This window comes from Arachis stenosperma, chromosome 2 (genome assembly GCF_014773155.1).
Source record: "Arachis stenosperma cultivar V10309 chromosome 2, arast.V10309.gnm1.PFL2, whole genome shotgun sequence".
Taxonomy (NCBI): domain Eukaryota; kingdom Viridiplantae; phylum Streptophyta; class Magnoliopsida; order Fabales; family Fabaceae; genus Arachis; species Arachis stenosperma.
In genome coordinates, this window is record NC_080378.1 from 118,165,674 (window position 1) to 118,190,163 (window position 24,490).

Consider the following 24,490-nt stretch of genomic DNA (forward strand, 5'->3'; position numbering starts at 1 on the left):
GGTTTCTTGGTGGTCTGAATCCAGGATTCGGAACAAACTTCATGAAGTTAAAAAGTCTTGTTACGGTCCCCTGTGATGCACCTTGCATAGGATGAACCGGAGGAAGAGTTGTGGGTTGAGTGGTTGCTGGTGGGGTGGCAGCAGGTGGAGTGGTTGCTGCTTGAAAGCTGCTTCCTGGAGTTGCCTTTTCTTGTTTGGATGACTTCCTTTTGGGAGGCAGTTTTGGTGGCCTCACAGGAGGAGGCAAGACCTATTAGTGAAGACATGTATAATAGTTACTAAAAGTGGAGAAGAACATGCAGATAATAAGATTGAATGTGATATAAATTTGTAACCTCTTGAGAGTCATCGGTTTGTGACAATGGTGGTTGAGTGGCTTCAAGTTGAATTTCGGTGGGGGCTTCTGGGACAACGCTGGCTTCACCACCATTAGCAGCTGGAGGTTGGACAGCAGCAGCCTCTGCAGCAGGAGCCTTAGCTGCTGCAGCAGCCTTAGCAGTTGCAGCAGCCACCTCATCAGCAGCTCTCTTTCTGCAGTTTCTCTTGGTGTGTCCCAATTCACCACAATAACGACAGTGACCCTTTTGATAGATTCTTTTCATCTTCTTTCTCTCCTTTTTACCCCCACTTGGCTCCTCATCTGCATCCTTTCTTCTTTTTTTCGTAAGTGGACCTGGTTTCTTTTTGAATTTAGGTGCTTGTGGTCTGTTATGTGGTGACTTTTCCCATAGGGCTTGACCTGGGATTGGGTTGATATGGAAGGCATATGTGTTATTATATGCCTCCATTGTCAACCACTGATGACAAAACTCCTCTGGTCTTCTACCAACCCTTGCCAATGCAGCACAAGCATGCACACACGGCATCCCTAAATAACATTATCATAAGTCCAAAGATTACCAATATTAAGCCAACAGTCAAGAAAAAAAATAACAAAGGAAGAAACTAGTAAAAGTATCTCACCACTCAATTGCCAAAAACCACATGTGCAGAGCCTCTTTCCCAGATCAACAACCATGTTTGTCGGCCACCCGTGAACCTCGAATTTCTCGTACTCAGAGTCACCAGACCACATCGGGACCCAACTCTTTGACTCCTTCCTTACTTTTTCCAATCTGCTGCGCTGTATAGGTGGCAGAAGACCAGTGTTGGAATTAAGCTTCACTTTGTTCCTAGCGATTGACCTCATTGCATACAGTCTGACTTCCTCTAACAGTGTAATGATAGGTTTGGCTCTAGCTTCTTTGATCCTTGAGTTGAAGACTTCACAAGCATTGTTGCAGATATTGTCTATTTTAGGTGCGTTGCTGAAGAAAGCCCGACTCCAAGAATCTCTAGGCCACTTGTTCAAATACTCCCAAGCTTCCTTGTTAACCCTCTCAATCTTTTTTATACTCTCTAGGAACCCATCTTGGCTGGTGCACCTTGCACACTCCCATAGCAACCCTCTCAACTGGAGATCTTTCCACTGCTTATTGAAGTTCTTCCATAAGTGCCACACACAGAATCTGTGATGGACACCAGGAAAAACTTCCTTAACAGCATGGATTAGGCCCTGATTTCAGAAAAGAAAACAGTTACATACAAGTTATCGAGCATCAAAGTGATCCCTTTAGTTCCATAAGTGACATCAATTTGATCCCCTAAGTTTTATACGTGACATCAACTTAGTCCCTGAAGTTTCATAAGTGACATCAATTTAGTCCCTGTTCGTTGCAGTACATATCAGTTCAATATATATATACCAGTTCACCCAGCAGTAGTCCATCTATTTAGTCAAAGCATTTGTACATTACAGCAAAATTATACAACAACACAACAGTTCATTATAACACAGCAGTTCAGCAGTTCACCATATGTAAAACAAAATTATACAACAACAAAACAAAGAAAACATGGACCAGCCTAGACAAATTATATCAGAGCAGCAGAGCAGCCTATACAAGTTATGTACTCCATGCAATTAGTCATGTTAATATCAGAGCAGCCTATACAAATTATACAACAACAAAATTTAAATAAAAAATGGATAAAACGTACCTTCTGCATATCTGAAATGAAACAGAGCTTGTTTTGCTTATAATCTCCCAAGTCTTGATGAAGTAATTCTAAGAACCACCTCCAGTTTTCAGTATTTTCAATAGGGACAATTGCATATGCAATCACATATATGTGATTGTTTGCATCTTGTCCAATTGCAGACAAGATCTGGCCACCATGCTGGGTCTTCAGAAAAGCTCCATCCAAGCCTATGAGCGGTCTGCAGCCAGCCAAAAATCCCTTCTTACAGGCATCCAAGCAGATGTACATCTTTTCAAATATTGGTTCATCATCAGGGTTGGGCTGAGGGATAACTCCAACTGTGACAGTAGAGCCTGGGTTACTCCTAAGCAGTGTCAGCCCATAATCCCTTACCATCCCATACTGGGCAGCAGCATCACCATACACAACAGCCCTAGCATCTCTTAAGGCCCTAGTCAGTGAACACTTGCTTAGTTCCAAGTCACATTTTGTCTTAAAATACTGAGCAGCCTCACAGTGTCTTAAGTTAGGATATTTTCGTAGCTTCTTTACCAATTTCCCCGCCAGCCACTTCCTATTAGCCAACCTATTTTTGGTTTCCCTTGCACAAGTGTGATCATCATTGAACGTCTTGATCTGCCAGTAATTGTTCTCAATGTTGTTAGCAGCATAGACAAGCCATCCACAGTTTTCATCCTTACACACTGCTCTCATCCTCACATTATCATTCTTTTTAAACCAAATCCTCCGACCCTCCTGTATACAATATTCACGCACAGCCTCTTTGAACTCCATCTTTGTAGTAAAAGTCATTCCAACAGCAAGCCTAAGCTCCCCAAACCTACCTCCATCTCTGAACACAGGGAAAACCTCATCCGAATCAACCTCCTCCAATTCATCCTCAGAATTTGGAGGAGTCTTCAGTTCTTCTGAGTGCCATGAGTCTCCACCATCAGATTCCTCATAACCTTCATCTTGGGCATCATCATATGCTCCCATGGACCCGAACCTAGGAACTGGTCCAAAAAAATGTGCATCATCCTCAGAGCCTGAGTCAGCACACACGGGACCATCATCCTCAACCATTACATCCCTCTTTTGTTTAGAAGTTTTCTTAGCTTTCCTGGTTCTCTCCTTCACATCTATCTTTTTCTTTCCTGCTAATCTCTCCACACCCACATCTTCCTCACTAGACACTAAATCATCATCAAGCCGATATGGTTCATCCTCCTCACAACCATCACTCGCTTCACTCTCTGAGGAATCCTCTGAACTAGACAATGCAACATGTTCTGTTTGGGGCTGTTTTCCTTTACCATTACCTCTTACACTAGCTCCACTAGCAGCTGCTCTTGTTAATGGCCTCCTTCCACATGGTTTTGGTGCTGCAGATTTTACATTCCTAGTCCCTCTCCTTGGTACAGCAGACTTCTTGCTCTCTTTTGATTTCGACCATGGTTTAGGCATTTCAGTTGGTAACGACATTTTTTTGGGTGGGTTTTTTGGCTTGGTTTTACTGGGTTGAGTCACTGTTTTTGGGGGTAGATTGGGATTTGGCATAGGAGTTGCAGTGGGGTGGTGGTGTATTTTTTTGGCTGGTTTACTAACAGTAACTGAAATAGGTGAAAGCTTTGTAGTTGAGTCTGGTTTTTCAGTGGGAATAGTGCTGTGAATTGGTGCAGAGGTTGTAGTAGATGCTGCTGTGGTGGGAATTGGCTCTGCATTATCATTGGTGGTGGGGTTTGGGGTGGGATTCAAATCCTGTATCACCAAGACCTCCTCCTTCCCTTTAGATGAAACTGCCTCTGCTTCCTCAATGTAAAGAGGTTCTGAGACTCCATGCTCATAGTAAACATGAACAACCCCCTTGTTCTGCTGACCAAGGTAGCACATCTCCATTAGCTCCTTGTCATTTGTTAGAGCCCTTAGACCATTTTGCAACGCCCTATTAGGAACCAGCCACCATGTTTGAGTGACCTTGTCATATCCAAGATCCTTGTGGTAGTCTCGGACAAAGAAGACGTCCAGTTTGTCTGGATCAAGTCCTGGCAACTCAGAGACATCTCCACCATTGTAAGTCACACCTCTATCATCAGTGATGAATGATCCTCCATGGTGAAATAGGATGGTAAGCAAATCATCACCCATCTGCAATTTAAAATTTTTTTTATCTTATATCAGCCTCCCTGAACTTCAACCACATTACCAACTTACTACCTCCATAACTAAAACTACAACAGCAGTAAACCCTTGGACAAAAAAAAACAAGTTTTCATCTTAACAAAAACCCCCTTACTTAGCCTAGCCACTAAGAAACCTCCTCCCGATCAAACCCTAGCCAATACCTCAAAACACAAGCATGCATTCCTAGACAAAACACTCCAAGAAAACGTTTTTTCCCCTTCTGAAGAATAGATTAACAACAAAATTCAAAAAACAGAGCTTCACCACACATTTAAATTTTTTTGGCGTACCTTTATCAGAGAAACCTGTCTTCACAACTCCCTGCCTGATGCAGATGATGAATGCGATCCTCTGGAGCTTATGTTCTCCACCCAAATACTCTCTGGTGAAGGCAACAGCACTGGCGCCAGTGAAGAGGGTAACGGAGAAGAAGGGAGCTCTGCTTTGTGTTGTGTTTGTGTGTTTGAGTGTGGGAGACGAGACGTTAGTGAAACGTTGAGGGTGGGGTTTTTTCCGCATAAAACGACGACGTTTTATGTCTTTTTGGCGCCACCCATGAAACGACGTCGTTTTGGCGTGCTAACGTGTCACCAACGATGCCACCTCAGCTTTCCGGTTGCGCCAGGTGGACGAAATTCACCGGAAGGACCACTATGAGTACCGGAGATCAACTTCAGGGACGATCCAGACAAATTTTTAACTTCAGGGATTACTTTGATCCTCGAGGACAACTTCAGGGACTACTCTGATGCCTACCTCGGAAAAGAGACGTGCAAGAATTTTATAAATAAGGATATTTAGAGGGTTAGTATTTTTATTGAAATTTAGTTAGTATTTAATTATAAAAAATAAATAATTTTATAGTATTAAATATTATTTTATATTATTAAAAATATTGATAATAATTAATTAAATATTTTAATTAAAATATAAATAATTTTATATTATTAAATATTTTCATATTAAATTAAACTAAAATTTTAATTATTTAAATTAAATTAATAAATTTTTACTATTTTTTAATTAATAAACATTATTTATTAATCCTTATAAAATGTATATAAATTTTAATTAATCTAAATTTGAATTATAAAAATTTAATTTAATTAATTTTAATAGAATAACTTCTTAAAATTCAAAAATCTCACTGTAATAAAATCTTTTTGGGACGAAAAATATACTTGGCAAAATTGAAGGACCTCGTTTTCTTTCTTTCTTTTGGTCACCTGGTGTTTCTCTCTCCACATTGACTTCAGATTGACTTGTTGTGACTTGTGACCCTTTCTTTATTTCTTCGTGGTTTTTGGATCCTTGGAAGAAAAATCATATTCTCTGTTAGTTTCTTTTTCGTATTGTTGTTCAAATTCAAGATGACATCTGACTGGATAGTTCCCGTTAAAGTGATTCTGGGATCTATTGACCACGGAGAAGTTAAAGCATGCAGCATTTCAAGAATCCCAGAAGAGATTCGAGAGCCCAAAGAAGAATCTTACAAGCCAAAAGTGGTATCCATTGGACCCTTACACAGGGGAGCCACAAGGCAAATCCTCCTCGTGGAAGAACCTAAATTGCGTTACATGAGGGAATTACTTGAGCGTAGTGATAGTGATCAAACCAACACCAACAACAGATCAAGACAAACAACCAAAAATGCCGCCTCGACGCTGGAAAATTTGGGCAACGACATTCTCAAGCTGGACAGTGTGGTTCGCGCTTCCTACGGCGGGAACATGGAGTTACATCCCCACGACCTCGCGAAAATCATGATGGTAATAATGAGTTAGTTGCTTCTTCACGAATTTCTAAAGGCACCCTAATAACTAATTACTCTACTACATACTATTGTAACAGGTGGATGGTTGTTTCTTGCTAGAGCTTCTCCACAAGCTTGGCCAGTACAGGGATCTGCAACCTAACTTTTCCAGAGATCCATTCCTGGAGACAACGAAAGCGATCAAGTGTGTGCTGAATGATATCTCCATGCTGGAAAATCAGATCCCTTTCGTTGTTCTCAAGAGGTTGTACATGAATCTCTTCCCTGTCAACCATCGGGAAGTAGGTGAGGACCACCGTGTGGCCAACCTCATGAGCAAAGCCTTTGGTTACGATTCACAAGATCAAAGTGGCTTCGCTCATTTGCTTGAATTAATGCACTTGTCCACAATTGGAGAAAACAGCTTCGAAACCAGTCGATTGAGAGAAGCACGCCCAGAGCTAAACGATGCGCCACGAGGCTTCAAGCTGCAGGGATAACCATTACAGCAGCAACAACTAACAATGTCCTTAACGGTAACCCTAGCGGTAATGTCAATCCCAATGTCAATGCTAACTATGATGAGCTTGTTGATATATTTGATTTTAATATAATCTTCCAAGCTGCTGAAAAGGAACTAAAAATACAGCCTCTGCATATTAAGGAAACAACTGATGTGAGATGGAGAAACTTGATTGCTTGGGAACAGAGCAGGATTTGGGTAAGAGGTAAGTACACTTCATATGCTTTCTTCTTCAAAAGTTTGATATGCTGCGAGCACGACCTTGACCTGCTCCTAAAAAAGGGAGTGATAGTAAATAATATGCCTAAGAAAAGCAAGAAAGAACTTATGACAATGTTTCGCACAATCTGTGCTGGTGCTGAACACATGGATTCGAGTTATAGCGAAGTCTGTGAGAAACTTAATAAGGAGAAACGACCTACGTTAGTCACGGAAGCGTTCTGCAAATGGCCTATAATCACTGGGCATAACTGCAGGCATCTTCTTGAGAATGTTGTGTACTATGGGCGAAATGGCTTCAGGATTTTGATACGCGATCATATCCCTACCGTGTGGAAATTCATTGCCGTTGTCGCCGCCACTTTGGTGGTGGTTCTCACTATTATTATGCAGACAGTTTATTCAGCTAAGCAGACACATTATGCAGCTAAAGGCCATTAGGCATCAGCTAGAAAAAATTGCTATTTCTATCTCTCTCTTGTTTGTTCAAGTTTAAAATTGAATGCACAATTGTGATGTAGGAGCTTGTATGTGTTAATGGAATAGATTTGGAATCATGTTAAACATTGCAGTAGTTTTGCCACCTTGTGAATTTGGATTAGTGTTTGCAGCACATTTCAGAATCAATAATTGGTCTAGGGTTAGAGATTAATGAACCGAAATTACCAAAAATACTTTAGAATTATCAAAGCAATCGTAGAAGTATTTTCCAAAGTAACAAAGATATCTTCAAAATATTTTTAAATGTAACAAAAATCACGAAAAAATTAATATATTTTTTTAGTGATTGAATGAAGATTTTTGTATTTGACAAATTAGGTGTGACAAATAATTGATTTGGATATACAAATTGTGCTATATTCCTAATACATTGGAAGAACGAATTATACCTTGGCATGATCATCCAAATTCAAAAATGAATAACTCCCTATCATAACAAAATTTTTAATTTAATTTATTTTTTAAATATTTTAAGTTAACTACCTTAGTCTTTCTATCACTTTTTTTATTAATGATAATAAAATTTGCTGAGGTAGTACCTTAAGTAATGCTAGGTAGACAAAAAAAATAGTCAGAACATGTCTTATTTAGCATTAATTAATTATTGCAATAATTAATAAATACTAAATAAGAAAAGTTATGGTTGTTTTTGACTGATTTTCTTTGTTATTAAACATTTTTGTAATATAATAAATTTATTAAATTAAATCAAACTAAAATCTAATTAAAAGAGAATTTTAAAGCATTAAAATCTTTTAATTTAAAATTAATTTTATCAAATTTCATAAACTAATATAGTTGATTGTTGGTTGTCTGCTAATTATGATAATTATTTCCTTAGTATTATATTTAGGAAATTTCGTCCCACACATCTTTATTTTTTTTTTAACACTTCTTTGAACGGTGTTTCATGATAATTAAAACCATTTGCAGATAAAATAATAATTTAATAAATAATTAAACATATAGTTTTCGTTGATTTCAATGATTTGTGAGACCTTGTCTCCACATACAAAAATTTAAAATTCCTCCAAAACAAAGCAACTACTAATAACTTGGCTTTTGTTTTTGTCCCTTGTGATAATGATAATACATTAATACACATAGTGATAATCTAGTAGAACGCTTTTGATTTTTTCTTCCACATGATGCCACTTTCACACCTACCATTATTACGTGGCTGCCTCTTTCAATTTAAATAAGAAATGCACTCAAAGGACATAAGATAATAAACGGCTCGAACTGCTTACATAATAATATGTCAGTAATATCTTTCTAAATGTATATTCAGACTTTGAGTATTAATCTAAACTTTTACTATGATTATGTTCAGCAATGTTGAATGGTTCAACGTTTATCTTTTTATGGCAAATTGGTAATTCATGAAACAGAAAAGAAAAATAATGTAAATTACTTCTCTGTTCACCTTATTCATGTCTCAAGAACTACAAGTTATTGCTACTAATACAATCTTCTTAACATTAAGAACATCAATTTTTTTTGGCAACACAAATTCATGCTTTATTGTCAAATTTCTCCTTCATGAACTTGCTGATATAATGAGATGGGAACCTACCTTGATCCTTCTGAGTGGATGCTTTAGGATATTAGATTATTACTTTTACAAGGACCAAGTTAGTGAGAAATGGTAGCAGTTTGCGACAAACTAGAAGATATTGACTTAGTCTTCCTCACAATTAATTTGATTAGTGTGTCTTGAAGATGTTTTGATTGATCTTATAATAATAACGAATAATACTACTATACTTTATTGATGGTTGTGCAAATACGGATAAAATAATGGAGGAAATTATAGGGAGAAAAAGACAAAAAAGTAGGTGAACAAGTAGGTGGTTCTCTTGATTGGTTTTTGTGCTACATAAAGAATAGGAAGAATTTCACATGTGCCAGCCGCTTTATTGGCATAGCAATGTGCCAGGTACGGTTCGGTAACCCATAAGAATTTTGTCGTGTTATTAGGTGTGTAATGTCGTTAATGTCCATGAAATGACCGTAAAAAGACGATAAAAGGCAATTCATATAGTGCGGGCTGTGCGGCTTTACAGACAACTGTTGTAGTAAATCAGCTGGGAGCTGATGACCTATTAAAATACAGGCCTGAAAACATAATAGATAAGTAATGAAAATTGGATAAAATTTTACAATTTAATGTGGTTGAAATTATTGGGCACAAATATAGTAAAAAGACTTTACTAAATAAAAAGACTGTAAAAAATTTATTAATTAAAAAAAATATATGATATTGTTGTAATATTATAAAATTGAATAATTTTTATTGGAATAATCATTAGATTAAATTTATTATTATTAATTATATTTATTTTGATTTCAAATAAAATAAAATATGTGACAAAAATATAGTTATTATATTTGTGTATATTACATACAAAAATATTTTATAAAGATAAATAATCAGCTACTATATATATAAATATATATATATTTTATTTAATTTTTTAATAAAATTATTATCACCTGAATAATCATATTTAGTATAGAAAAAGAATCAAATTTGTTATGACCAGATAATTAAACTTTTTCATAAATATTAAATATGTATTTTTATATAGTTAATGGCTGATGTAATATAATTAAAAATGATTTGACATACTTTTTTTATATATCAAAATTAATATTAATATACAAGTTTATAACTTACATGAATTTAAGCCAAATATAAATTAAGCACATAGTAGATGAAAAGACAAAAACATCTAAAAGTAGTAGCTGCTTAGATGGGTAGTTAAAGTGGAAAATAGCCGAGTTACTGGGCTCATTTTAATCACCATATAAATACCACATAATTTTTTTAACCACTAAAAAATAATTTCCTTTTATCTACTATTACATTATAATGCATGTTAATTAAAATAGAGATTTTTTAATTTAAAAAAAATTATTTGTCAATTTAATTTAATTCAAAATATAAAAATTTACTAATTTATATATTTAGTATCATTTTCGTAGTCAATAAATACAAAAATAATTTTTAAAAGGTAACGCAAACATAATCAACAAAAACGAGATAAAATTATTTTTTTATTTTTCCATTTTCTGTCAGCAAAAATAAAACAAATCATTTTTTTTTCAAGTTTTTGTTATTCTTGGCAGCGAATATGTGTGTGAGAGAGAATGATTTTTTATATGATTTTGCTAATATTAGAATATATAATATTTTGAGTAATTATATATGTGACTTTTATTTTTGTTTTTATGATATATATACATGAAATTGATATTTGAAATGATGAAATTGTTGAACATGTAAAGGTCTTGGTTTTGTGATAATTGATCCCGTCATAGATTTAGGGGTGAGCACGGATATTGGGTACCCGATTATTCGTTCAAACCCGAACCAAATCAATTAAATTGGTTTTAGAACCAAGAGTAATTGGTCCGAATAACGGTTCTGAGGGTGCGGAATCCGAACCAACCCGCAGATCCGACCATATATTAATTAAATAAAAAAATAAAAATTATATATATATATATATATATGTGTGTGTCTTTTAATGATTTTGAGTTTCTCTTTATTGTATTTTTATATTTAACTTTTAATGTGTTTGGTGTTTTACATGTTTGGATTTTAATGTCTTTAGTGTTTAATATATTTTAATTTTAATGTGTTTAATTTTTAATATATTTGGTGTTTAACATGATTAGATTATTTCTATTGATTTTACATGTTTATTGTACTTACAGAATTTTTAAGATAAAAGTTTCATTTTTTTTATGAATTTTTGTTTCATCGGGTACCTAATTATCCGACCCGAACCAATCCGTTCTTAATCAATTTGGTTTGGTTCGAGTACATACACAAAAATATGTAAATCCGAACCAAATCGAACCAATTACAATTCAATTGGTTCGGTTCTAATTTCACCCTAAATCCGAACCAACTCGACCCGTGTTCACCCATACTTGGATTATCATGCTAGAGACATTCTAGTAAATGGTTAAGAGACACAAAATGATATTTGGAGGAAAGAGACTCAAGTAGAAGAAAAAGTGAGGAAAAACTACGGTCAAACTACAAAGCTTAGGTAGAAGTAGAAATGATGGTGTACCATTAGCCAAGGAGGACCTTTGCAAGCCAAAACCTCTTATCATGGAGGAGGAGCAGCAACAAGGAAGAAGAACCACGGCAACTCAGTGAACCAGATCTAGAAACAGATAAAGAGACTGAAACGGCAAAACCAACCGTCAAAGGGAAGCAGAACATAGGCGAAATAAGAGGCGGTTCAGTGTGAAAAAAAATGAGACGCCAAGCGACAAAAAAGCAAAAACGACTTGGAGGAGCCGCGAAAAACCAGGAACGACTAGCGCTGAGCCGTTCGGCCTCCAACGTGGCAGTAACACATGGATGATGGTGGTCGGCAATGGTAAAACTAGAATTTTAATATGTAAATCTATATGTTCGTCAGATGGAAAACTATCCTAACATTGTTTCGGATCAAATTATAAACTTCTACAAATTCAAATAAATTGATTTCACAACAATGTTATACAATTAACATCACATTTATTTGGACTTGAACGCTGACTTATGAACAACACAAAACATATTATTTTGTTTGGTAGACATGTTTTTGCAAGTCTTCATTGAGGTAAACAAGAGTTCCAAATTTAATTCATTTTAGCATCAACTTAGCATTCGATTTTACAAATAATTCTTTAGAATAAGTTAAACTTAGAGTGTATGATTTTTACCAAATTCAAAGATTTAAAACAAAAATAGGTTAATAATCAATTAATTCAATTAATACAAATTACAAGAGTGTTTAAAATGGGTCAAAATAACTTGTACACATTAAATATATCACTTTTTATAAAATTTGAGTTTTAATAAATAAAAATAAAAAATCTTTTAAAAAATATTAATGACCTTAATAATAGAACATATTAAAATATAAATAAATAACATATAAAATAATAATAAAAAATAATTGCTGTATTTATATATATTGAAAATGCTCATATTTATCTTGATTAAACCAAATTTACTTTTTTTTACCTGCTCTTATAAACAAATAAATATAACATGATTATAAATTCATTATGAAATATATGTATCTACCGTTATATACATGAAATATTTTAAATGGTATGTAATTATACATGTAATATTTTAAATAAAAATCTATTTTACTAATATTTTTAACAAACATAGTTATTTAACATATTTTTAATAGTTATATAAAATAATCTATCTATCATATATCGTAAATTAAAATATAATTTATTTATTTTATATTTTATTTGTTGCAATAAAAAATAACATCTTAATATAAATTTTATTTATTTTTTTGGTCGGGATATAAATTTTATTTGTTGAAATAGTCACATATATTATTGTTATCACATCTAAATTTAATGGTTCCATCTCACATTCTCGTTGTTATAGTGTTACTCATTCTCCCAATCTTTGCATCGGCTCCCACAAAGCCAAAACACTCCCAAGGCTTGGTTCCAAACAATGGCTTCACAAAAAGACAAAAAACACATTCAACTGCCCACTATGTAATTCTTACCAACTCTAATTTGGTTCACGTTTCAACCTGTTAGAAGAACAGCCAACACCCTCTGTCTTTTTACTCTACTATATAACTCTACCAATCTATCTCCACCTTTATAATTTTTTAATATATATCTCAACGGTTCTGCATTATGGCATAGCAATATATCAGTAAAGTGTCCTGGCACATGTGAAAACTTTCCTAAAGAATAATACTTTAGGAAAATTTTCAGATGTTCCATTTGCTTTAATGAAACACTGGTATGGCAAGTACGGTCCGGTTGGATGTAACAAATTTGTCGTGTTGTGTGAAATGAAATACCACATACATCCTTAAAATTTGTCTAAAAAAACAAAAAAAGGCAACTGTCAAGACAGCCATGACTATATGAAGAAGTTACTAAAGCCGAGTTTTGCAAAGTAAGCCACATACAGCGTAAAACAGTTGAACTAAATACTAATCATAAAGGCCTTGTGAAATGTGAACAAAACCACCTATTGGTGCAATAAAATCCTACTGGGTTGTGGCTGAGTTCATTTTGGTAACAATGAATAAATTCTCACTTTATGTATTGAATTTGGCATTTTTAATGGAATTAATAATTTATATAATAAAATAATAATAATAATAATAATAAACAAAGTAAATATTAATTTAAAAATATATAGTAAAAATTATAAAAAAACAAAAGAATAATAAAGTTCTATAAAAAAATATGTATTAATAAAAATAATTAAAAAATTTATATGAATAATAAATATTTAAAATTTCATTACAAAAATACAATAATATACATTAGAGAACATTTAAAAAAATCTAAACAAAAACATCTATATTATAAACAAGAAAAATAAATAAAAAATTGATAAAAAAAAAACAACACTTAGAAAAAATATATTAAAAATAATAGTCTAAATTTTTTTTTTTGGTAAAGTACAACCATAAAAAATTACAAGAATTTTGATTATTGTTCCTAGTATTTCTTATTATAAATGAAATTGAATAATAAATTAACAAAAAAAAAATTAATTACTTTTCAATATAACAATTAAACGGAAACACAAAAATTATAATTTATTACTTTTGAATTAAAATGTGGTTGAAGAAAAAAATTTTAATTTTGTTACAAAAGCATTTACCATTCAACACTTAAATTCAATCTCATTTAATAGGTAAAAGCTAGTGCACTCCAAGTAAAGTAGAGAGTGCAACACTTTTTAAAAGTTAACCTACTATCAAAGGTTATAAGGTAAATTAAATTTATTTATTATGTTTTTGTTTTTGTTATGGGCTAAATAAGGGTTGAAAGTGAGTCGAACTGAGCCGAACTAGACTAAGCTCAAGCTCGGCTCACAATAATTGAGATTGGCTCACAATAATTATTTTATTTAATATATAATTAAGATTATTTCTTTCTTTACCAACGAGTTATAATTCAAACGGCATATTCTTCTCATACTCACCTAAGTCAGGAATTTGAGTCTTTTTATTTTTGATAAAAAAAAATTTTGAGTACTTTTTTCTTTTATTAACTTATATAATATTTATTGAATAGTTCCGTAAAATTTTTTTGTCATAGTATTTAAACAAAAAAAATATTATTTTAAGAAAAATTAATAATATATTTTTAATAAATTTTTAATACAAAATAATAAATTTTAAATATTCTTTTAAATAATATATTAACTAAAATAATATAATTATTTCAAATAATATATTTTAGATATAATAAAGTAACATATCTCAATAAAAAATTATATAAATATTTTTTTATATGAATTTTTGTTTCGCACAAAATAAAATTATTATATGTTTGTTTGCTTCTTATCTTGTATATATGTTTTTTAAATTAAATTTATATAATACAAAATCTTTTTTCATTCACTTCATATTTAATGTTATAATTTTATTTCACACAAAATAATATTATATATATATATATTAATTAAATTTATATAATACAAAATTTATTATTGTTGTGTTTTTATTTAATATTATAATTTTATTTTACACAAAACAAAATTTATTTAAATTTTAATATTATATACATAATATATATTTAATATTTTTTTAAAGATTCTAATATATCTTTTTTTTAATTTAGTACATAGATTTTCAAATTATTTTTTATGTATTATTTATTTTAATTTTAAAGTCCAGTAATAGTTTTTGTTATACAGACATATTGCTTTTAATATTTATATACTATATTTTTTGTTTGGACTTCAGCTCAATATCTGAAACTTATAAAAAAAATCTAAAATTTTTAAAAAAATAGTTAATCTAATTAACATGTTACCTTTTTAAATCTAGATAATTCAAATAAAATATAATAAATAAAAAATTTAGATTTAATGAATTAATAAAGTGTGCAGCACACCATAAATAGCAAAGAGCGTTTAAAGATGAGCCCATTTTTAATATGTTGCTAATTAAATATTTCATATGTATTTTCTTATGCAACAAAATTATTACTACTAAGATTATTAATTTTTTAAGCTCACATTAATTTTTTCAAGCTCACAGTCATTTTGTTTTCATTCTCATTGGACCTAACATTCAATTTTTTTCAACATTCAACATACAATAATATAGCAACTTCAATAAAGCTTAATTACTATGCGTATAATTACAATTGGGAATGGATCTTCTCAAATTTTTTTTAAAGAAGTAAAATATAATTTCTCACTATTAATTTTATGAGTGAGATTAAAAATAAATATTAAAGAGAGAGTAATGAAAGGTTAAATATCATATTTTATATTCTCAATTTTTTTAACAATTGAGAGGATCTATTCTCACTGAGTTATTCTCCACATACAAATATTTTTCATACAAGTCATACAAATTATTTATATTCACGTATTTTTTACGTTTTTTTTGTGCCCCTTTTTCTTCTTCTTCTTCTTCTTCTTCTCTTTTTGTACCTCCTCTTTTTTTTCTTCTCCTCCTCCTCCTCCTCCTTGTAATTTTTCTCTCTCGTTATCATCGTCATCAACACCACCTCTTCTTCCTCCTTCTCTTTCTCTTTCTTTTTTCATTAAAATTTCTTCTCCTCTTTTCATTTTTTTCTCTTTCATCATTAGTTATCTCGTTGTTGAAGATAATAAATAATTCAAGTTCAGATTGTCAATTAAACCAGAATAAAATTGATTATTATTTTGAATCCAAGGCTAAGGTGTGGTTCAATTTAAAAGAAAAAATATAGCATTAGAGGAATAAAAACAAAATTTAATTCATCTTTTTTTTTTATTTTACCTTCTCAAGTTTCTTCTTGTTTTACTTTCTTAACAAGATTAAAAATAAAAAATATTACACAAAGAAGAAGAAGAAATACATAATACTGCAAAATTACTTGAAAGATGATGAACTTACAATCATTTAACTAAAAAAAGAAAAATAAGAAAAAAAAAGAAGAAGAAAAAAACACAGCATTAGAGAAAATATTTTTCTGTATTTGCAGCTAGGGGTGGCAAATGGGCCTAAACCCACCGGGCCGGCTCGCATAACCCGCCAAAAAAGGCGGGTTAGGCTGGAAAATTGGGACCGCCAAATAGCAAAAGCCCGCTTAACCCGCACTGCTTAAACCGCGGGCTTTGGCGGGGCGGGGTGGGCTTTCTCGCCGGGCTTAGTATTTTTTAGCAAGGGGGTATTTTTACAATTTTTTAACGAAACCCAACTTCTCCCAACCCAACTTACAAGAGAATGAAGATGAAAATTGAGTGTTTTGAATTATGTTTATTTTATTTTAGAGACAATATTTATAATTATGTTTTGGATTATGTTTATTTTGCTTTGGGAACAATATTTATAATTATGTTTTGGATGAAAACTTAGTTTATAATTATGTTTATTAGATATTTATAATTACAAAGACTTTAATGTTTGTGAATATAAAAATTATAATTTGTTTATACTTTTAGAAATTATAATAGTTAAAAGTAAAAAACAAAAGAGATTTTTGTATGTCTTTATATATATATTATTTAATAATTAAAAATAAAAAAAGAGCCCACCAGCCCGCCATTAGGCGAGGCGGGCTGGAATTTTGGGACCGCCTCACTAGGCGGGGCGGGCGCGGGCCAACCCGCCTAGGGGCGGGCTTCTGGCGGGGCGGGGTGGGGCGGACTTCCCCGCTTGCCACCCCCTATTTGCAGCAAATTTGGGTGTAGCACGAAGATATTTGGGTGTAATACGAAGATATTTTAGTGTATTTTAAGAATTTTTAGGTGTATTTTTATTCTGATAAGTTCTGCATAATTCAAAATTCTTCCTCTTCTTCCTTCTCATCTTCTATTGTTTCTTCCTTTTTTTTATCATCATTACAATTTTTTTCTTCTTTTTTTTTCTTATTCATCTTTTCTTTTTTATTGTACTTTCTCAAGAGAAGGAGAAAAAGGTGGAACGTGAAAAAGAAGAAGTGTCTTTTATAATGGTGAGTGAAAGCGCGCTTTGAAAATGGTTGAGTGATGCGTGTGTTATCACGCTTCAATGGGTGAATGTAATTTTTGTTAGATTTGACACAACTTGTAAGACTTATAAGCCAAAAAGACTTGTATGTACAGCATTACTCATTCTCACTACCAGTTACCACTACGCAAACCATTCATTTTTAGACATCATTAATAAAAAGGGCTTCTTAACAATAAATAGCGATAATTTATTAATAGTGACCCTTTATTCTTTTTTTTGGTATTTAGTTTCTTTTTCTTGTTTTTTGGTTTTTTACGGTATTTCTCAATCCGACAGGCTAAGGAGTAATCCTTCGCGGTACTGAACTCCATTTAAGAGTTTGTCATTGACCAATAAATTATTGCATGCACAAGACGGGATTCAAACCCCTTTTATTTTGTCATCGCATGTTACCCTATTTTTCCTTGGCCTACATTTTTTATATTTACACTGGCTTTAGCCCACACAACCCAACAAGAATATGGGCCCACTATTCCATCGGCTTCAAATTCCAGCCGACAAATTTTCTCTCAAACTTGGCTAAGGAAAAAAACAAAAATCAATGCAATTGTCCATTACGTCATTCTCATAAAAATAAAATAGGTTAAGGAAATGACCCGTGCTAGGATCTACTTGCACTCTCTCTCTCAATGATTTACTGTATTACTTAATCATACATCTACACCATCTAAATATTATACTATAAATCTCAACATCTCTGCACACTGGAATAGCAAATTAGCAATAAAGCAATAAAATACCATGGCATATGTGAAAACCTTCCAATACTTTATATATGATAGGGTAAAATGTCTGAGATTGTTTTGATTAATTCACCTGCGCTTCTATTTCAATTGGTCTCCTTTCACTATGAAGTATAATAGCTAGTACATGGATTACACATCATACAAGACTAGGTAGTAATATATGCCTAGAGGGTACAATTCTTAACTTACAAAACAAATTTTGCATTTGTAGTAAGTTTAAAAAGGTTCCCTGAAAAAAAATCTCGGTGCCCTCAAACTTGATTTAGAGGATCTGCCAAGTGCAGAGAGAAAACTAACTTACTGCAGTAAAATGTAACTATTGTAAACATGAAACTTCAGTTGCCACATATGATAGAAATATATAATAATGTCTGTTCATATAGGCTCACATTTCTACAAATAAAGTAGAGAACACAAATTTACATCACAAATAGTGAGTAAATAAAAGTTGCATAACCAAACTAGGCAAACAGAAACTATATTATCTCTCACTTCGATATCTCGATGCCCCTATTGACACTAGGCATTGTTGAAGGAGTTGCAAAATAAAAATGTAAACCAAAATGTGTTGAAAAAAAATTGCTCAAAGACTTTGTGAGACAGTAGATGATATGAAACTGAATGGCCTCATTCGTTATGCACAAGATACATATGTAGAAAGAGTTTCAAACAAGACTCAAAACAGAAAGTGTAAAAAAGACACTAACACCCTGACTAAAAATACAGAATAGAAAGTTACAAAGGAACTCGAAAGTCCTAACATCCCCACCTCAAACTCAGGGTATTCCTTGGTAAAAACTCACAATTTTCAGAAACAGATTTGGCATTGGTTTCATGTGAGACACAAGCAATTTATTCTTAATTATTCTATCCCTCGCAAAAAGAAAATCGAATTTAAAAATTAAAATGTTCAGATATATTCTGTAAGACTGGATTATGTGCCATTGACCACTTCTCAGTCGTGAACTTCTTCAACATTCTCAGGCTTTAGACTGTTGCTGCTATTCTCAGTCGTGAAACCACAGACACAGAAGTTCTCTCTTCGGCTTCCATTAAAACAGCAAAATGAGAAGGCACAGTATGTCTACTAGGATAATCCACTTTGATGTTCCATATGTGAGTTCAGCAATAGATCGTGCCTATGGTTGAAACGGAGAAATTCAAGTTACTCTGATGTAATATCAGGTTAGCTCGATGAAATCCAAGATTATTACAACATCAAATAATTCATACAATAAGTATAATGCCGATTTCACTAAGGTAACAAATAACACCACATTTATCAACAAGTTTGAGTGTCTGAATTAATCATTACAATTCAGTCACATGCTCAGGCGTTAAACACTCGAAGAAAATTAAAAAAAAAAAATCTACATGAAGTTTCTTATGCAAAAGAAAATCTTGGCACATAAAGTAAACATTTGGACAACATGCAATAACTTCTGGAGAGGATGAAACAAATTACCCGTTGAAAATGTTGGATCATCAATTCCATTTCATATCAACCTTATATATGTGAGGAAACTAGCCAATAGAGAAAGAGATTCAAAACAGACTCAAACAGAAAGTGTAAAGCAGAAATTAAAACCTTAACTAAATTTGAGTTATGACCAACTCTTATAATCTTATTCCTAAGTTCCCAACTAAAACTCACGGTATTCCCTGGTAAGACTGAGTTTGGACTTAATGAACTAGTGATGGTTGACCATGAAACTTGAATGAGATATCCAAACATAAATTATTTTTACTTGTTTATATTTTCTTAGTCATAACTCGAAAAAAGATATCTTGAAGTATAGTGGGATACTAACATTCAGTTTTTTCTTTTTATTTGCCTAAACACCCCACCCCAACAAAAAAAAAAACAAAAAAAAAACTGCAAGAATGTTGGGCAGATCAAATTTGATTGAAGATGATATAGCAACACATAATAGAATTCGATGAGGTCCAATGAAGAAGACCCAATGCAAGAGTACGTGGGGAAAAATAAAAAATAAATAAATAAATAAACTTTTCAAATTGAATTAAAAACTGGAGCACCTTCAAAATCTATTACTTGTCTAGGAAGTACACAAAATGAACACAAATGTAAGAAACAGAGAAGATGATATAAGTAAAGTATGCCGTTTGCTTCCTAATTACATTTGTAATAACTTTTGGATTGAATTTGTGGGTCTTTCTCGCTTCAAGAACCTTGGTTTAATCAAATATGGATTAAACTTTAAAGATGAAAATTTCAGACAAGCAACACATAACAGAATTCTATAAGATAAACAGAGCCCAAAAGTTTAAAAATAAAAAGCAAAATTCTATGAAGTAAAATCTGACAGAAATAGAAAAGTGAAATCGAATGGCATAACTAAAGTATGTTCTGTTTTGGTAATTCGAAATTGATACGAGTTTGCAAATCAAAGAGAATAATGTATTTCATAAAGTACGAACGCACCTCCTCCATAACATATTAGCATTGTAACTGGAGGGCGTGCAGTGAGTATGGGGAAGATGAGAGCAAAACCAATTACCTGCGTCGAATTGAATCCGTGGGTCGTTCATCTCTTCCAGCTTGCTCCTCAAAGGACATTCTCCGGTGATGATGAGTTTTGATATGGAGGCAGGCAGGTTTTGTTGTGTGATATTCTCCAGCTTTGGACACCAAACAATTGATAATTCTTGGAGGGAGGTGAGTTGGTGAAGCCCTTTGCAGTCTAGAGTCTCCAGATTTGAAAAGGACTCCAAATATAGAGACTGGAGGGAAGCAGGAAGGCAACCCTCTCTGGGGAACGACTTAACTTCATTCCATTGTCGAAGGAAAAGATGGGTAAGGCCTTCACTCTGCAAACCCTTTGATGTTATCCACCTCCCTACTTTCTCGCAATTAAAGATCCAAAGAGATGTCAAGCTCGGCGGGAGCCACTCCTCTCCAAAACAATCCATTTCTGGGCAATCCCGCATATACAGTTCCTCTAGGTGGGGTGCAGCAAAGCCTAGCGCCGGCACAGATACTAAACGGCGGCAACTTGAGATACGGAGTGCCTTGAGATTTGGAAGGGCCCCCAATGGAAACATCGTCAGTGAATCACACTTGCTCACAACTACCTCCGTTAGGGACTTGTGTTGCAGTGGCTCTGAGATTGTTAAGTTTGAACAACCCGAGATTTTCAGAAATTGTAATGAATCCGGCAAATAGTCTCCTGAAATTGATATGGCTGACGAACACTTGTGGATTCTCAAACGTCGGAGACACGAAGGCGATTGGATGTGGAGCAGGCACTCCAATACGGACTTCGCCTGCTGAGTTTTTGAAATTATTATCTCGTCATCTTCCGGATCCTTCATCCCGGAACCGGCTATAATTGATTGGCGAAGCTTGGGAGCTCTCGGAAGTGAACACGCAAGCTCTTCACATTTCCAAATGATAAGTTCCTCCAGAGCTGGAAGGTGAGCAGGCAGATCTCCACTTAACACCGGACACTTGAGTATGGAAAGGGTTTTAAGTTTTGGAAATCCATCAAAGTCATGAGGAATGTGCCACTCTCGCCAGCGAGGCATTCCATTAAATATCAGACTCTCCAGAGATCTGAAGGGTGTGCCCTGATGAGATGATTCAGCTTTGTTGTAAAACTCACCACCAATTCTCTCCAACCCATGAAGTCCACGTATCGCCAGATACTGCAGAGAGGGTAACTGTCCCAGTGAAGGAACCTGACGGCAATTCTTACAGACAAACAGAATCAATGTAGTCATATTGGAGTAGCAAGGAAGGCCTAACCAATCGGGGAATGTTTCACCCCTGTACCTATAAATTGATAACCACTCCAAGTTTCGGTGAGGTTGTAACTTGTCAAGTATATCTCTCTCTTTTTCAACATCAACAGTATCACCACCACCACCACAATCATCCTCCTCCTTCTCTTCGTCGTAGTCGTCTTCTCCAAGCCATTTGTCAACATCATCATCATCATCATCTTCTCGAAACCATTTCAAGTCTAAAATGATGATGTGCTTCTTGTTACCCATCTTTGCCTCCAAAGCTTCACCGCTGTCTTTCACATTCTTTAATTTGGAAATGCAAAGTGAGCCATGAAGATCGTCAAGTGCTCCCAGTTCTCTTATCCCATTCTCCACTTGCTCCCCGACAATATAACCACTTAAGAAATTCAGATGCTTTAACTTACTCATTCCTTTTGGCATCTCTTGTAAACTATGAGCTCCCCCGATATCAAGATGGCGTAGGTTCACAAGATCTTGCATGCCGCTGGGAAGCATCTCTAGCTTCTTACAACCCCACAACTTCAAAGTTTGGAGATTGTATAATTTACACAATGATTCAGGCAATGTCACAATAGGTGTCTCAGAGAGATCCAAATAACGCAAATGGATCAACTCACCTATTGAATCAGGTAATGACAGAATTTCAAAGGGACCAAATGACAAAACTCTTAAACACCTTAATTGTTTTAGCCATGATTGAACACGAACATGTAGAAATGTTCTCACATATATCGCTCCATTATAGGCCTCTAGAAATCTCGAGATTGGATCCCAATATGACAAATGACGAGTTTTGCTATCTGCCATGTGTGGATTGCCAAATTTGTCGACTCTGGAAAAGAATTTTCCAGCAAAAAACGTCGCTAGATCATGCATGAGATCGTGCATTACAAATAACCCAGCACCGGGGCTATAAAGTTGAAAAAATGATCTTGCAACTAATTCATCAAAATATGCACAACCAATATTTTCTAATGTGTTGTTTTCCATTGGTTGTAAGAGACCTTCAGCCATCCACAGCAAGATTAATTCATCTTTGACAAATCGATAATCTTCAGGAAACAATGAGCAATAAACAAAGCACCGCTTTAAATGTGAAGGGAGGTAGTGATAGCTAACTCTTAGTGCAGGAACAATCTTACTTTCATCCACCGAGAGTTCCCAAATTTCACTTTCAAGTATATTCTCCCAATCCCTTACATTATACTTATTGCGCAGTAAACCTCCAAGTGTCTTCACAGCCAAAGGTAACCCCTTACACTTTTCAACAATTTTTCTACCAATTGGTTCTAGAGTTGCATATTGTTTGGAATTAGTAGAAACGGATGAATGCTTCAAAAACACCGACCAACAATCTTCGCCTGACAATAAACTTAGTTGATAATGTCCATTAGGAGCTGTGAACACAGAAGCAACCTTTTCATTACGCGTTGTTAAGAGAATTTTACTTCCATTATTCCCATTCCGAAAAGGTTTCAGGAAATCCTCCCATGTGTCTTGTTGATCATGCCAGACATCGTCTAAAACAACTAAGAATGTCTTTCCTGTTAACTTTTCCTTCAAATTAGTCTGAAGAAAATTAAAATTGTCCATAGTACAGAGACGGGAATCTATTGCTCCTATTATTGTCCTTGTAACATGAACAGGGTCTGGATTTTCAGCAACACACACCCATACTCTCGTGTCAAAATTTTCCACCACTTTGACATCACTGTAAACCAGTTGAGCCAGAGTAGTTTTTCCTATTCCGCCCATACCCACAATGGGGATGACAGTCACAGCATGACGAGTATCATCTAACAGCAATTTGATTATCTTCTCCTTGTCTTCGTCCCGACCAAAAATGTCAGAACTTACAACGAGAGATGTGGATGGAATTCTCCATGACGACGTGTCCACCTTGGGGCACTCTTTCAGACGATGATAATGTTTCTTTGCTACAACAGACTCTAGTGTACCAACTACTTTTTCCATGTCACCAGTATCTTCAATATATGAATCAACAACACCAGACCAGGAAGAAGAGTTACCTGGATCCCTTTGAGTGGCGGCGATGGCAGCTTTAGTGGAGATCTCATCGAGCAAGTCATCAGCAAAATAGAGAGCATCTTGGAGATCAACAAGCCACTTCTTGACTCTCTTGTCAGTGAACTGCTTCTGCTCAGCATCATCAAGAACAGGTCCAACCTCATACAGACTTTTCTCTAACCTTCCAAGCAAGATGTTCCTTTCCACAAATGAGTCGTCTTCAAGTATTGGAGAAAGCTTCTCCAAAATAGCATCAACAAAGGAAGTGAGATAAGCTCCACCATCAAATTTTACAGCCATGATTGGATCTCAAGTGCAACAGATGAGATCACAAGAAAGAAAGAACGAAAGAAAGAAAGAAAGAAAGGTGAAGGACGAGAGAAGAAGGGTTCACAGTTTGCAATGTACTCTCTGGGTTTTTTTCGCAAACAGGAGCTAAGGGAATGTTTGATTTGTGTGGTGACTAAAATTGACTTGATGAATGATGAGTTTTATGGTCTGGACAAAATCAAGTGGTGCAATAATGATGGCTTTTACGTACACCACCATGATAAAGATGATGATGTCGGAGAACAATTACGAAATTACCCATCCGTGAAAATTTTCACCTTTTCATGTTATTCTCAATAATATTATTCCAACCTACAATTAGTTTCCACAGATCTTGTTCATTATTATTAAAAAATAAATAAAAATTGTAACACATTACGAAATAAATACTCTTAATTTTTTT

General features: G+C 33.9%; 2 protein-coding genes across 6 annotated transcripts; one reads left to right on the forward strand and one right to left on the reverse strand.

Annotated features, from left to right (window-relative positions):
* Positions 1-5,408: 5,408 nt before the first annotated feature.
* On the forward strand, positions 5,409-7,325 carry LOC130960549 (UPF0481 protein At3g47200-like). 4 transcript variants are annotated; one of them, XM_057885968.1, is made up of 3 exons: positions 5,409-5,975; positions 6,058-6,495; positions 6,609-7,325. In XM_057885968.1, the coding sequence occupies exons 1-2, from the start codon at positions 5,577-5,579 to the stop codon at positions 6,457-6,459; spliced, it is 801 nt and encodes a 266-aa protein (XP_057741951.1). In that variant the 5' UTR covers positions 5,409-5,576; the 3' UTR covers positions 6,460-6,495; positions 6,609-7,325. The 4 variants fall into 4 exon arrangements, with proteins under 4 accessions (XP_057741951.1, XP_057741949.1, XP_057741950.1 ...); XM_057885966.1 differs by having other exon boundaries at positions 6,058-6,507; positions 6,609-7,324; XM_057885967.1 differs by having other exon boundaries at positions 6,058-6,507; positions 6,624-7,324.
* Positions 7,326-18,333: 11,008 nt separating this feature from the next.
* Positions 18,334-24,245, reverse strand: LOC130962015 (putative disease resistance protein At3g14460). 2 transcript variants are annotated; one of them, XM_057888098.1, is made up of 2 exons: positions 20,481-24,245; positions 18,334-19,097 (listed from the first exon to the last, which is right to left on the reverse strand). In XM_057888098.1, exons 1-2 carry the CDS (start codon positions 24,055-24,057, stop codon positions 19,081-19,083), a joined length of 3,594 nt encoding a protein of 1,197 aa, XP_057744081.1. In that variant the 5' UTR covers positions 24,058-24,245; the 3' UTR covers positions 18,334-19,080. The 2 variants fall into 2 exon arrangements, with proteins under 2 accessions (XP_057744081.1, XP_057744080.1); XM_057888097.1 differs by having other exon boundaries at positions 20,405-24,245.
* Positions 24,246-24,490: the final 245 nt, after the last annotated feature.